The sequence below is a fragment of the Carlito syrichta genome, unplaced genomic scaffold, assembly GCF_000164805.1.
Source record: "Carlito syrichta isolate Samal-C Ts95f unplaced genomic scaffold, Tarsius_syrichta-2.0.1 Scaffold123615, whole genome shotgun sequence".
NCBI lineage: Eukaryota > Metazoa > Chordata > Mammalia > Primates > Tarsiidae > Carlito > Carlito syrichta.
In genome coordinates, this window is record NW_007067711.1 from 204,050 (window position 1) to 219,522 (window position 15,473).

General features: G+C 50.5%; 1 protein-coding gene across 1 annotated transcript in view; it reads right to left on the minus strand.

Moving 5' to 3' along the window:
• The window catches only part of HIP1 (huntingtin interacting protein 1), a 70,161-nt gene that overhangs the window by 33,915 nt on the left and 20,773 nt on the right, over positions 1 to 15,473 (minus strand). Inside the window, exons 6-9 of the mRNA XM_008048464.2 lie at positions 10,311 to 10,387; positions 9,780 to 9,841; positions 4,077 to 4,217; positions 989 to 1,046 (exon numbers count right to left, since the gene is read on the minus strand). Of these exons, the coding sequence (XP_008046655.1) occupies positions 989 to 1,046; positions 4,077 to 4,217; positions 9,780 to 9,841; positions 10,311 to 10,387 (338 nt within the window). The remainder of the gene's footprint in view (positions 1 to 988; positions 1,047 to 4,076; positions 4,218 to 9,779; positions 9,842 to 10,310; positions 10,388 to 15,473) is intronic.

Here is a 15,473-nt window from a genome sequence, read left to right on the forward strand (position 1 = left end):
TTGGTGAGACCTCATCTCTACAATAAATCAAAAATTAGCTGGGCATGGTAGCGTGTGCCTATAGTTTCAGCTGTTTGGAAGGCTGAGGTGGAAGGATTGCCAGAGCGGGTTGACGCCACTGGGGTGGCCGTGAGTGTGCCACTGCCCTTCAGCATGGGCGACAGAGTGAGAGTCCAACTCGAAATAAAAACAAAGAAAAGAAAAGACTGTGGTTAGAAATGTGTTTTTTTGGGAAAACTTGGAGTTCAGTTTGAGATTTAAGTCTAGTATATAGATGTCAAATTGGGCATGTGAGACTGGAAATCAGAAGTAAGGTTTGGACAGAGATACATATTTAGAAGCTGTCAGCATATGCCGTGTGTGGTGGCTCATGCCTGTAATCCCAGCACTTTGGGAGGCTGAGGCGGGAGGATTGCTTGAGCCCAGGAGTTCGACACCAGCCTGAGCAACATGGTGAGACCTCATCTCCACAAAATATTTAAAAACTAGCTGGGTGTAGTGATGTGTACCTGTGGTTCCTGCTACTTGGGAGGCTGAGGCGGAAGGATCACCTGAGCCCAAGTCAAGGCTGCAGTAAAGTATGATTGTGCCACTGCACTCCACCCTGAGCGACAGTGAGAACCCAACTCAAAAACAAAACAAAAAGCAAAAAAAAAAAAAAAACAAAACCAAGTTGTCAGCATGTAAATGCTATAAGACCAGAACTTAGAGAGAGGAAAAGAGAAGATCAAGTCTGGGCATAAGGCAGGCGATTAATGAATGGAGGAAATCTCTTTCTTTAAATGCGTCCAGGGGATTTACTAGAGAACAGATAACTTCCCCAGTAATGGGAGGCTGCCTCTATCCTAGATATTTTCTGTCACTTTACTGCATTAAAATGTGGACAACTTCAGACCTCGAGTAATTTAAGGCAAGTGCCCTTGCATGGCTTAGCTGATTTTATAGCCGTCTTTGATTCTCCTTCATTCCTGTCCCTTGAGCCACTTACTTCGTGAACTGCTCCATGAAGCGGTCCCGGTGACCTTGCAGGGTGTCAGCTGGGAGGCCTGGAAGAAAGTGGAAAGAATGTGAGCGGGGAGGAGGGTCAGAGGTCAGGCAAGCCACAGCAGGGCTCCAAGGGGAGGGGACCAGCCATCTTGGGGCAGGTGGGCAGCCCTGCCAGGGGCCACTCCTGGCCTAGAGATGCCCCGAGGTCTGGTAACCAATGGAGCCTGGCAGGATCAGCAGGGATATGGGGATGTTTCCAAATCATTCCACTTCCGTTTGCTCCTGAAAGACAAGCCATGCCTGTATCCCAGTGGGGCAGACATTGTGTCCCTGACCACAGAAGCAGTGGTGACCTGACCAAGTCTCAAGATGGACCATGGCAGGTCCAGGAGAGGACACCCTTTCCCAGGTGACGCCTGGACTTGTTTCAGGGTGAGAGTCAGGGCTGACATTAGTCTGGAAGAAATCCACAGAGCCTGCCTGAGAGAAAGTCTGCTAGAAGGGAATAGGGAACTGAGATTCTGGGAATATCGGTTCCAGTTCCACCTTGGTCACTAGCTGACTCTATGATGCTGCATAAGCAGTGGCCTCTTAGGGTCGGCCTCCTCCCCTGTAGAGCAGTTCCCTGTGGTCCCTTCACTCCTAGATTGTGTGAGCCTGCATGTTTCAGCTATGGAGAACAACTTAGCAATCCTTTTAGTTTCTGCTTTTTCTCTTTTTCTTTTTCTTTTTTAAGTTGGACTCTCACTCTGTTGCCCAGGCTGGAGTACAATAGCACAATCACAGTTACTGGAGCCTCGCCTGCCGGGTTCAGGCCATCCTTCTGTCTCAGTCTTCCAAGTAGCTGGGACTACAGGCACGCACCACCATCCATGCCTGGCTAATTTTTTGATTTATTGTAGAGACGAGGTCTTGCCATGTTGCCTAGGCTGGTCTCGAACCCGTGGGCTCAGGCAATCCGTTCGTCTCAGCCTCCCAAAGTGCTGGGACTACAGGTGTCAGCCACTGCACCCGGTCTAGTTTCTGCTTTATTTTTTAAACTTAAATTTTTGGTTTTTTTAAATGGGTGATAATGACACATTCTTTTGGTATCAGCAGGGAGCACATGTATAAAGCATGATTGTTGAAAATGGCAAAAGAGGACAGTGGTGGACATGGCACTTTGCCTCCATGGTCCTTCTCCTGAGAACCCCTCATCCCAGTCAACTCAGGAGAAAAACATCAGGGAAAAACCAGGGAAATTCTGCAAAAAACCTGTCTGGTACACAAAACTGTCGAGTTAATAAAATACAAGAGAAGTAAAAGAAACGCTCACAGCCAAGAGGAGCCTAAGGAGACATAACAACTAAATGTCACGTGGCATCCTGGATGAGGTCCTGGGACAGAAAGAATATTAGGCAAAAACTGCTAAAATCTGAATAAAGTATAGGCTCTAGTTAGTAAGGTACCAATGTTGGCTCATTAGCTGTGTACTAATGTAATAGCAGAAACTGGGTATGGTGCATATGGAAACTCTCTATACTATCTTTGTAACTTTTCTGTAGATCTAAAACAAAAATAAATGTCTATTTATAGAAAAGTATATGATATACAGTGTCCCTCCTACCTGTTCCCAGTCACACACTCCCCTCCCCAGAGACAATCAGTGTGGGTCTTGTGCAGTATATCATCCTGCTTTAAAAGAAGTCTTACCCCCAAGTACACAATCACCTGACTCTTCTCGTAGTACTTTATACGAAGGCAGTACGGTGTCCTATCGAGCAACTGTGTTCTGTAGCATCTTGGGAAACAATCAAAAGTTCAACTGTATTCAGTGCTTTAAACAGCTGCCTCCCTTCTTCTCTTGGGACCTAGTTCACCCTCTCAATTCCCTTCAGGCATGCCCATTTGCTCCAAAGCTCTTCTTACCTTTTTTTCTCTTTTTTTTTTGAGTTGGGAGCCTCATTCTGTTGCCTACACTGGAGTACAGTGGCACCATCATGGTTCACTGCAGTCTTAACCTCCTGGGTCCAAGAGAGTCTTCTGCCTCAGCTTCTTGAGTAGTTGGGACTACAGGCGAACACCACCACACCCAGCTAAATTTTAATTTCTTGTAGAGATGAGGTTGTCCAGACTGGTCTTGAACTCCTGGGCTCAAGCAATCCTCCCGCCCCTGTCTCCTAAAGTGCTGGATTATAGGCATGCACCAACACGCCGGGCTCTTGAACAGCAGACTCCAAACTCCCTTCCACAAAACCATCCTGAATTAATCAGTGATGCTGCTTCTCTTGTCCTGTCTAAATAGCCAAATTCATTACTTGTCAATGGCCACAGTTATAGAGTACCCCTTGTCCTATACTTCTGGAAGTATAGAACATCCTTGTCCCTTATGTGCCGTGGAATCTATTATCTACTTACGTCTTGATTTTTCTTGGTTTCCCATCATCCACATGCTCTGTATGTGTACATCCTTCATGATGACTACCTCATAGTATGGTCCAGGGACCATCCATATCAGATTTATCCGGGGATACGAAGACTCTGAACCCTAACAGACTTACTAATTTAGACAAGTAGGGCCCAGACACATTATTCTAAGCCAGAGGCACACACAAGTGTAAGAACTTCTGCAAGACCAGTAGTTTCTAAAATATATTCTGCTAAGGGCACCCCTGGGATCTGAAGCTAGGTAAGGAACAGCTCTCCATTTAATGAGCAGCTCTGTCTCATAATTTGTATTTCTCCATAAAATTCCATTTGTACAAAGGACTGTGTTGATGCGTGGTTTGGAAATCACGGCCTCAGGTCACGTGGCTGTAGGGCAGGTCTGCTGTTACTTGTGTGCTTCTTAGAATACATGACATGCTTGATGCATGGCAACGGACAGGTGGACAAAGAGGACCTTCCTGGGACACAACCATGGCAAACCAGGTGCCTCACGAGACACACCAAAGCCCGGACCCTGCTCTTTTAGTCTCATGGTCGGGCGCGCCTCGGTCTTTTGGGACAAAAGCAGAAAGCCAAGGGCACTGAGAGGTGCTGCATTTCTCCGGGGACATCCTCAGGCTGTGATCCTGAATCTCACTGAAGATTCAGCCCGGCATACTCACAGGAGTGGAGTTTGAAGAGAAGCTTGACAGTGTAGTCATAGAGATGGCTGCAGTCCAATATGACCTGGATCAGCGGGGCGAGGCGGCACTGCCCAGCTGTGGTCACGGACACAGAGCGGGACATGTCCAAGGAGTTGAACACTAGGAAATAAAAGGGGAGGGGAAGATGGTAGAGCCAGGAAAGTACAGATGACCTCTTTAGAGAAGCAAAGGGGCTGAGCATATACCTCATCTGTGCGTGTCTGATCTCACCTCGTTCACTTAACCCTCGAAACACTCCTATGAGATAAGTAAAGGTATTTCCACGATACAGGTAAGGAGATGAAAGGTAATTTTAAGGGGGTCACAAAGCCAAGAAGTGGTTTTGCTGAGAGGTTGGTGAGTTAAAAGTCAATGGCCAGACCACGTGCCTTCGTTTCTGAGAGTCAAGATGCTCAATGTACCATGAGCAGGTAAACCAGGGTGTCGCTATTTTGTGCAGAGCCCCGGGACGGCCTGGGAAGGAAGAGACTTGCTTTGCTCAGCATTTGGGAGAGTTCCTAGCATGGAGGAGAATCCTTTCCTTCCTGACTCTGACGAGTGTCCTAGTCCCTTCTCAGTCTGATTAGAAAGCGAATACGTCATCTTTAGAGTTTCCAATTTAATAGGAAGATGGGTTATTGTTTGAGAGCCTTCTGTTTTATGGAGAAGCAGAACTCCAGGATTGAGAGAGGCCGTCAAGAGAGCCAATCCAGCCCTCCCGCTCATGCATCAACTCAGTCTGATGGCCATCCCTGACCTTTAGAAGCACAAAGTCTGTTGGCGGCAGCAGTTCGTGTGTGAGAAAATATCAAACATTGATCAGAAAATGAAGGGAGCCATTCAAGGTGGCTTACTACAAGGGTTCTTGGGACAGGGGAAGGAGGGATGTGCAGAAGCTCTGGGAAGACAACTGGAGTGCCTACAAGGGCCGAGAAAAGGCTAGGGGGCAGGACGAACCCTCAGAGTCAAAAGCTGATCGAGACCCTTGGGATGTTGGTCAACAGAAGCAGAAATGCTGCTCTCCAGCCTCCTGAGTTCCATAGAGGAAGTTGCTCATTCCATTTCTTGCTCCAGGGAACTCTCCCCCCTTACTCCCCTCCCCTTTCTAGACCGAGCAGCTGGGGGCCTGGCCATGGAGGCTCAGCCCACACCACTGGCCAGGGATGCCCTCTGCCTCTGGAGACGCCACATGTGGCAGGGGATGAAATGACCCTCCCTGCTGTCCCTCTGTGAGTGCACTGCCCAGAGGGAAGCCCAGGGCTGCATGTGCCCTGTCTTCCCCAAATGCACAAATCCCTGATAACTGGGTTAGTCTGGCAACTGAAAAAAAAAAATCCCGAGCTGTTCTAATTAAAAGGCAGCTTTTCTTCTTGACACAAATTAAAAGCAGCTGTCAGTGCAAGGCAGCCATCCCCAAGCCTCTGGCTTCCTCAGGCTCCACTCTGGCAAGAAGCCACAGACTGCTCCACCCCCCAGCCTGCCCCGATGCCTTCCAGGAATGCCCCTCGGCACCCAGTAACATCTAGAGCAATGTCACCGTGGACAAGCTGCTCAACTACTCTGTGGGTCCCAGACCGTCTTCTGTAAAGCACCTATGGCACACACTTCACTTGGAAGGAAGTCTTAAGTGAGAATGTTGTGTAAAGTGCACGTCATTGTCAAGTGGTTCTTGACTTTGGCTTTGAGATTGACTAGGGCTACCAGGGAAAACTGAAAAACGAATGGCTGCCTGCAACTCCCCCACCGCTATCTGTTTTAGTTGGTTTAGGGTAGCATTGGGCGTCAGTAGGTGGCAAAAGCCCTCCAGGTGATTTTAATATGCAGCCAGTGTGTAAACTGTTATTTTCTAGCCTACATCAGAATCAGCCAGAGCAGCAGAATTCTGTCCAACAGAATTCTATAATGATGGAAACGTTCCACATGAACTGTCCCATGCTAGTCACATGTGGCTACCTGAAATGTGTCTGAAATTCGGCTAGTGCGACTGAGGACCTGACTTTTACATGTTATTTAATTTTAACAATTTACATAGTCACATGTGGTTAGTGGGTACCCTACTGGACAGCACAGGATGGCGGGCCTCACCTGCCTCCAGAGACTCTGACTCAGCAAGTCTGGGTTGGGATTCTCAGATGCTCATTTCTTTCCTTTTTTTTTTTTTTTTTTGAGTCAGAGTCCCACTATGCTGCCCGGGCTGGAGTGCAGTGGCATGCTCATGGTCACCACAGCCTCGACCTGCTGGGCTCAGGTGATCCTCCCACCTCAGCCTTCCTTCCAAGTAGCTGGAACCACAGGTGTGCACCACTACGTCTGGCTGATTTTTTTTATTTATTATACATACAAGGTCTCACCATGTTGCTTAGGCTGGTCTTGAACCCCTGAGCTCAAGCAATCCTCTCACCTCTGCCTCCCAAAGTGCTGGGATTACAGGTGTAAGTCACTGCGCCCAGCCATGGATGTGCATTTCTAACAAGTTTCTCAGGTGATGCTGATGCTGCTGGTTTGGGAATTACATTTTGAAAATGAAGTGTTCAAAATACATGCTAAGTAAAATTTACCCATGTTTCCCACAGTGTTGAAAACCAGTGGCATGTGTCAAGGATGCTGGTCAGACCCTACAGGGTCACAAACCAGGACTCAGAGACTAAAGAGACTTATTCCACACCATCTCTCTCTTTTTTTTAAGAGACAGGGTCTTGCTATGTTGTCCAAGCTGGCCTCAAATGATCCTCCCATTTCAGCCTTTGAGTCCTGGGATTACAGGCGTGAACCACTGTGCCTGGCTCAATTCTCTTGATTTTTGTGACACTCAGATGCAGGTATCCAGAGTGTGGAGTGAGGCTGGGGTACATGGAACAGAGGAAATGATGGGTTCCAAATCAATGCTCTCTTTGGGGGTGAAAATCCATGGCATTTGACCACAGAGGGTTTTTTGCAACGACTTTTGGTTTAAATATGGGTAGCTTTATTCCAAAAGACTCTAAGTAGTTTAACCCAGATATTCCCAGTGCATGAAGCTGGATGTGGACACCATTTAATGAATTCTGCTCACCTATTTCTTCACTACTGTTTTTCTAAAGCAAGCATTCTTTCACTACTGAGCACCTGCTAAGCACTGGGTTAGAACAGAGGAAATTCAAAGAGAAATAGGTCACGGTTCCTGATATTAGGGAGCAGCGCAGCATCTTGTGGTAATAATATAAATGAACAATGCACATAAAACCAGAGCTGAGGGTCATGAGATGTGGGACAAAAAGGATGACAGCTGACCACCTCTACCCCACACTCGTGTTCTCCGCCAAATCTAGTCCTTTTGGGTGTCATTGCCATCTCTGCTTACTTGTGGTTCACCAGGAGCTGGCAGGGCGAGCCCAAGGGTTGTCCCCTGACCACTGCAGCAGCCAGCTCCAAGGAGAGGCCAGGGCTGCAGGAAGAGAGCTTAGTTCGGCTGAGCTGCAACTTCCAGACTGCAGCTTCCCAAGGTCGAAAATCCTCAGATTCTCACTCATCCCTGCATTCAAATTTTGCACACTCCAAAGCCAAATGTAAATGAACTCTGAATTGTGCACCTAAGTTTCTCACCCAAATCCAAATGATGAAAGGTTAGCCACAACATTGTATACTTGTTCATATGTGGTTATGCAATCGTTTCCAATGCATTAAAAAAAAAAATGCACCCTCACCACTTATCTCAACCAGACTCGGAACACCTCAGGGCAGAGATTGTATTGAGTTTTAGTTGTACCTCTCTACTAACTTTTGTATGACACCCTGCTCATATAGGTTGCTGGGAGGCTGCATACATTCTTTTTCCTACAATTCATGGTTTCCAACAGTTTCTGGTGTTTATCTGACCACATCCTGTAATGAACTGATTGGTCAAAGTATTAAGGATGTGTTGTTCTGTCATAGGTCTAGTATGGCCTGGAACAATACTCTGGAAAAGAAGAGGCCAGTAGAAAGCATTTGCGGCACAAATGAACACAGTGAAGGAAGCTGCAATTCAGGGTGAGGGTGAGAGTCAAAGCCCGAGAGTGGGCCCCTGCAAGCCCAAATGCTGAGAAGGCCGCCAAGCTCATGCATGGACACCAGTGTGGAACACACTCTTTCAGAGTTGGACACTTGTCATGGAACAGCTTGAATATTAGAACATTGGTTCTCATGTCCCCCAGGGAAAGGAGAGGAGCCAGCTGGGAGGTGTAGAAAGGAGAGACACTGGAGAGAAAGGGACCAGCTGAGGCTTGTCAGGGAAGCGGTAGGGGCTGATGGTCTGGAGCACCAGAACTCCCAGCAGAAGGGAGCCTGGAAGTGTGGCCAACTCCTCCTGCTATAGGAGAGGACTTCATGGGCTTCTCATGGGAACCTGGGCAACAATCCAACTTGACTAACTTGTTCCCACGGTTGCCAACTACACAGCAGGCACAAGCTTGTCCTCCTGAACAGAAATCATGTCCCAGAGCCAGCTCTGCTTTGAGAGCACATAGGACTGGGTCAAAGGACTGGCCAGGGCTTGGCCACAGCCCAGTGACATGTCTTCGGGTTCTTGGAGGCCTAGGTTTCAGGAGGGAGGCCAGAAAAGAGGGGAAGTATGGACTTTCTATTCAGACATGAAACCACCCAAGAGGCTGGGTGTGGTGGCTTATGCCTATAATCCCAGCATTTTGGGAGGCCGAAGCGAGAGGGTTGCCTGAGCCCATGGGTACGAGACCAGCCTGGGTAACTTGGCAAGACCTCATCTCTACAATAAATCAAGTAAAACTAGCCTGGCTTGGTGGCACATGCTTGTAGTTTCAGCTACTTGGAAGGCTGAGGTGGAAAGATCGCCTGAGCCCAGCAGGTTTTGAGGCTGCGGTGGCCGTGAGCATGCCATTGCACTCCCGCCTGGGCAACAGAGTGAGACTCCAACTCAAAAACAAAACAAAACAAAAAAGAAACCAATGTTCTATAGCATGCATATTAGCTGCAACAAAGCAGCATTTCAGGCCAGGCACAGTGGCTCACCCCTATAATCCCATGGGTTTGAGACCAGCCTGGGCAAGTTGGCGAGATCTCATCTCTACAATAAATAAAAAAATTAGGACCGGGCTCAGTGGCTCAGCCTGTAATCCCAGTACTTTGGGAGGCCATGGCCAGTGAATTGCCTGAGCCTGAGGGTTTGAGACCAGCCTGGGCAACTTGGCGAGAACTCATCTCCACAATAAATCAAAAATTAGCCGGGCGTGGTAGTGCACGCCTGTATTTCCGGCTACTTGGAAGGCTGAGGTGGAAGGTTTGCCAGAGCCCAGCTGGTTGACACTGGGGTGATTGTTAGTGTGCCACTGCACTCCAGCCTGGGCGATGGAAAAATTAGCCAGGTGTGGTGGCACACACCTGTATTTCCAGCTACTCAGAAGGAGGCTGAGGCGGAAAGATCACCTGAGCCCAGCAGGTCGAGGCTAAGTGAGAGTGACAGTGCACTCCAGCCTGGGTGACAGAGTGAGACTTCAACTCAAAAAAGAAAAGAAAAGACAAGAAAATACCCAAGAGCTTCAGCCCCTCCCCGCATGAAGAATGAAGAAAGCAGAAATGGGGTGGGACATCTTCATTTCCCTGTTCCCTGTGCCACATAACTTGCAGGGAACAAGGTTGAGAATCAGGCAGTTCCCATGAAAGCCTGGGGCAGACAGGAGGAAAGAGACTCACCTGTTTGGAAGAGGTTTAGTTCACACTCCAGGTAGTCAAACATCTCCACTGTTAACTGGAAACTGGACCCAAGAGGAAAGAGAGCTTACACTCCACAGTCCGAGGCCCGTCTGTTACCTGTCCCTTCCCCCATGCTCTGCGCTGCTGCTTCCAGCCCCAATGCACACATGCATGCATGAACATACACGTGCATACACACATCCTATCCCCAATTCTTAGCTCCCTTCCCACCCAAGTGAGTATCAAGCCCATGAGAAGATCCAGCAGGGTGAAGAGTCCACAGTGAGAGTGGCAAAGGGAGAGGACAGGGCCCAGTGTTGGGTTTGGAGGGTGAGACAGAGAGGACAGCCTTGGGGAGTGAGACAGCCAGGCAGGGGTTCCAGATGAAGTACTTGGACAAGTCGCCCAGGGGCTTTTGCCCCCACCCCAGCCACTGCCCCTCCCATCAGGCTCTCCATGACTCTATAATAAAAAGTGACAGCACCCATAAAAGCTTTCTTCCCCACTGGGTGTGGAGCATAAGCCACTTACAAGTTGTTAACATCACTTTCTCCAGCCTCGTCCAGCTGTCGGTCACTCATCTGGAGGTTGCCTGGGAACCTGGGATTCTGGAAGGGAGGCAGAGCAAGGAAGTAACAACGGGGCCCGTTAAGAACTCGCTCTACAGCCCAAAGGTGCCAACATCAGTGGGCACCAGCTACACACTGAGCTCAGGTGGTCGCAGGCGGGACTGTGCTTCTGTGGCCTGTATTCCTAGGGCACCCACTTTCTTCCTGGGGAGATGGTGCCAGTTCACACAACCTCACACTCCGACCCCTTCATTCACAACCCATCATCAGAGGTGAAGACTCCATCACACCCCTCAGAAGCTGGGAGAGGACACCCCTGCTCATGCCCTGGGACATAGTTCAAGACTCTCTCCCACGGTGCAACAAGACTCAGTGTGTGAGAGTGGCTGCCTCTCAATCACCCAAAGCATGCAAGGCGGTGGAGTATTTATTTACCCCGGCTCATTCTCAGTCCTATTTGGGTTTCCTGCTGCCTTCTGGCATTTCCTAAAGCCGCTGCTGTGAATCCAGGGAAGGCAAACCCATTCTCACATTTGCTTCCACAAAACATAATTAGCAAGAGAAGCTCGAATGCAGGAAAATTTTATGTAATGCATCCCAAAGTCAAGAGAAATTATCTGGTGTCGTCAGTCACTGCCAAGTATCTATGCCCTCATCTCTTCATCCATGTGGCTTGTCCCTATGGCGAAGGGAAAGGGCCATGGGAAGATGAAAGGCCACTCCATCGAGGGGCTTCTAAAATCCAGAGTATATACTTTAGGCTCTGATATATACAGAAACCCTGAGATGAAGGAGCTGGGAGCAGGGAGCCATGCTTTTTGCTTTACCTCACCTTCAAGTCTACAGCTCTCCAGGTATGGTCCTGGGACCAGCAGCATTAGCAGCGTCTGAGGACTTGCTAGAAATGCAGAGTCTAAAGCCCCGCCCCAGACCTACTAAATCTGAAACCCTGGGTATGAATCCAGTGAGCTGTTTTTTGTTTTAGTCGGAGTCTCCGTCATACAGGCTGGAGTACGGTGGCACAATCATAGCGCACTATAGCCTCAAACTCCTGGGCTCAAGGAATCTTCCTGCCTCTGTCTCCTTGTAGTTGGGACTATAGGCGTGCACCATCACGCTGGCTTTTTTTTTTTTTTAATGTAGAGACAAAGTCTATGTTGCCCAGGCTGGTCTTGAATTCCTGGGCCCAAGTAATGCTCTCACCTCAGCTTCCCAAAATGCTGGGATTACAGGTATGAGCCACCACACGTGGCTGACCTGTATTTTAAGAAACTCTCCTGGTGACGGTGGGAGAGTGGAGAGCTGGACCCATGGTACTTGGCACAGTGGTGGGAGCCTCTGAGTGGCAACGCCCTGGGAAGTTGGCCTGGGGTGGGAGGCAGGAGAGGCAGGACACACCACACACATGCCCAGCATCCTGCAAAATGCTTTGCAAACTTGATTTCATCCTCACTATAGTCCAGAAGGCAGTCATGATTATTCTCGTTTGAGAATGAGGAAACTGGGATTTGGTTAAAAGTCATGTAGGTAAGAAGCTGAAGTCTGAACGTGGACCACTCTGGCTCAAAAACATGTTGCTTCCCAGGTGCAGATGGAAACACCTATTCCGTCACCGATACAATACAGACTGGTGCTTAGAGGTGCAGATGGAGTGGAGGGAGAAGAGCTCACTCAGGGACTTCTCAGCGAGGCCAGCACTGACTTGCGAGCATGCTACTTCCCCCAGGGGAGCTTAGCAACAGCTCCTGTAAAGTTGACCGCTTCTGCAGGCTTAGACTCTCTCTGGCGTGTGACGTCTTCACAACGGATCCATGCAACTTCAGCTGTGGGCGCACCTGCCTGTGCCAGGCACACGAAGACATGGTGGCATCTGACTCTGCTTCACCTTAGCCTCTCAACTCTTTGGACAGTCTGTGCCCTCACCCAGTCTCTCCTCATGCCTTCCACACCAGGACACGTTCCTTCTTTGTGTCCTGGAGACCCCACTCCATCCCCCTGCTAGAAAGGCAAGGCTTGCAGCTGTCCAAGGCAAAGGAAGAGCCGAGCTCGATCTTGGGGCTCACGATTCTGAACCTCCGCTCTGTGGGTGTGCTAATATCCATCCCCTGCCAGGGAATCCCCGTCACAGACTTGGTTCCTGGGTTCCATGGTGCCGGGGCCGCTGAGGCTGGACCGGACTTGGTTCTAGAGTTCGACAGAATTCCCTGGGACACCGTCCTCATTGGCAGGTGCCCAAACACAGGGCTCTCTGGCCGCCCAGCTACTTCTCCATCGTCCTCATGCACCCCGTCCCCCGTCCTGCTGTGCTCCCAGAACTCCAGGGAAGCTGCAGCCTCACCCTCTCACCATCCCAAACGGACAGAGCGGCCTGCTGGAGCGACGGGTGCTCATTTTCCACAACTCCGTTTACCACAGGCTGGGAGGTGTGGTCAGTGTTTCTCCATTCCCCATGAAAGTGGCTCTTGCTTGAAGGTTCATATGATTCGATGATTTCTCCTTTCTATCTCCTCATCACGAGGAACTGCCCTCTCCTGGTCACCTAGCTGGCACTCACCCAAGTCCCTGGCACCCAAGTCAGAGTCTTCTTCTGCCCCAAGTCCTGCACCCTAGGATTACAACCTCTGACCTCCTCAATTTCAGTCGTGCCACCTCTGCTTCACTCCCAGCTACAGACACCCATTCTGGGCTCCGCCATCACCCGGAAGTGCCCTGCAGAGAACCCTCCACTCCAGCGTCTCACTCTTGGGCTGCAACATCCGGGCCTCTGCCTTTCCAGTCCTCTCCTGCCCACATGTCCACCCCACTACTCACTCCCCAGGCCCAGTCCCTCACGCCCTGCCTGCCTGTCGCCACACTGCCAGAGACCTGCTGAGCCTGGATCCTCGTTACATGCTCTGTGCCTAGGGCCAGCTGCCAAGTACCCCTGGAGAAGGACTCACAGCTGCTGTCGCTGTTCATTCACGCTCTCTGGCCTTAGTGTGTCTTAGTCAGCCTCAGGCTGCTATAACAAGGTATCATAGACTGGGTGGCTTAAACAACAGACGCTGATGTCTCCCAGTTCTGGAGGCCGGGAAGCCCAAGGTCAGGGTGCTGGCAGGCTCAGTTCCCGGGAGGATACTCTTTCTGGTTATGTCCCTCATATGGGGGCGGGGAGGAGAGGGAGGGAGGAGAGAGGGGGAGAGAGAGAGAGAGAGAGGGAGAGAACAAGCAAGCTCTCCCTTGTCTCTTCTCATACAGGAACTAATCTCACTCATTAGGATGGCACCCCCATGACCTGTTACCTCCCCAAAGGCCCTAATTCCATCACACAGAGGGCTGGGATTTCAGCATGTACATTTCAGGAGGGGACATACACATTCAGTCCACAACTGAGTCCCTCAACAGTCCTTGCTATTGTCCTGACAAGTTCCCCTTCCCATCCGTCACCGTCTCACCTCACACCCGAAGTCCAGCTCCCGCACTGCCACCCTCAGCATGGGGCCTTCCTTCTCACCTCCTATGGCGACGGCCTCAGCATCCTGCTTTGCACCCCCTCGCTGCTTTGCATAGACCCCGCTGGCCCTCCTTTCTTTTAACCTTGAAGGAAGGAGGTCTACTGTCTTCCCCCACTCGGGACCAGCCCCTCCCGAGCTATTAGATCCGATCTAGGTTCCGGCTCATCTTGTCACTCATTTGGCAAGTCCAGACTGAACACCTGTTCTGGGATGGACGCCAAGCCAACACAGGACACAAGGGGCACAGGTGTCCCCATTCCATTCTTTGTCCTCTCAGAGCTCAGTTTGGAGCACCCAGACCCTGCTCTTCTCGACTTCCTGTCTCTGCTTCTCTATGCTATTGTCCCCCCTCCAGTTTTTTTTTTTTTTTAATTTTTTGGCCTCCACCTCAGCATGCAAGGGTTCCAGTAGAGCCACACCTGTGTCCCCATGCTTGGATTACTCATGGCCAAAATCCAGGAAAGTCCTTTGCTCCTCCACGCTTGGGAACATCAGCCTCCCCGTTCTCCCTTTTGTAACCAGGAAACTAAGGGAGCAGCACACAAGGGAGCCTTCTGGAAAGCAAATCCAGCTGAATCTTCCTCCAACCCCAATTCTCCAGACCCACACAACCGTTCCCTCTGCCCTTGCCACCCTACTAAGAGCAGGGAGCTGGTAATTAGAAATGGCTGCATCCGAGGCTGCTGAACTCTTCTCTTCTTTCCACAGGGGAAAGGGAAACCCCGGAGCCCACCACCGTGCAGCTCTGCCATCCTCTCCCTCACCCCATTCTCCTTCCTCCCAAATTTTGCTCCCAGTCTCACTGTCTCCGCACCATGTCAGGTCGACATTTCCTCCATTCTCCAAGCCTCCGTTCTCTCCTTTTCCACCCAGATTCTCCCCAGGCCGTCCCCCCTCCCACCTCCGCTCCACCCCCCACTCTCCACAAAGCCTTAAGTCCACTTCTCACCTCTTCTCACCTCCTCACCACACGCCTCACCAGAGCCAGCCCCCTCCCCCATCCACCCTCAGCCTCTCCCTCCAGCCTCCCCCCATCAATCCGTGGATTGCAGTCCCACTCCCCACTTTGCTTTCTCTAGAGGCCCTGGCCTGGCCCAGTCTCAGCCCTGGTTTCTACCCTTCCTCATACTCCCACTCCTCTGCCTCGCCTCCTGCCCATCCCTGTACGCACCCGTCAGCTGCCCCCGCCACCTCACGGTGTCTGGTCCCCTCCCTTTGGAGGCTCCCAGACTGAACGTTGCCACCACCTCCCCACCGCCTCTGCCTCCCTTTTCCGCCCCCAAGCCCCTTCGACCCTTTTTCTGTCCCCCAAGTCCTTCTCACTGCCACTGCAGTTCGCTCTAAATATTGTCCCTTCTGCTCCCTTTCCTGCCAGTCTTCAGGCAATCCCCACCCCTTTGTCTGCCGGAGTCCTGCTTCAGCCGAGTTCAGGGTAACCCCAAAGGTGAAGACGGCGCCGGCAATTGGGGGGGAAGAAGAGAGAAAGAAAGAGACTGGACTCCAGTCTAGTGCAGAAGTGAATGTGTGATATTGGAATTACAACGGGTCTTTTATACACAAAGTCAGATGTGGGAGGGGCGTCCCCCACCCACCAGAAACCTTAATCAATGATTGCCTTTAAACCCTTTTCA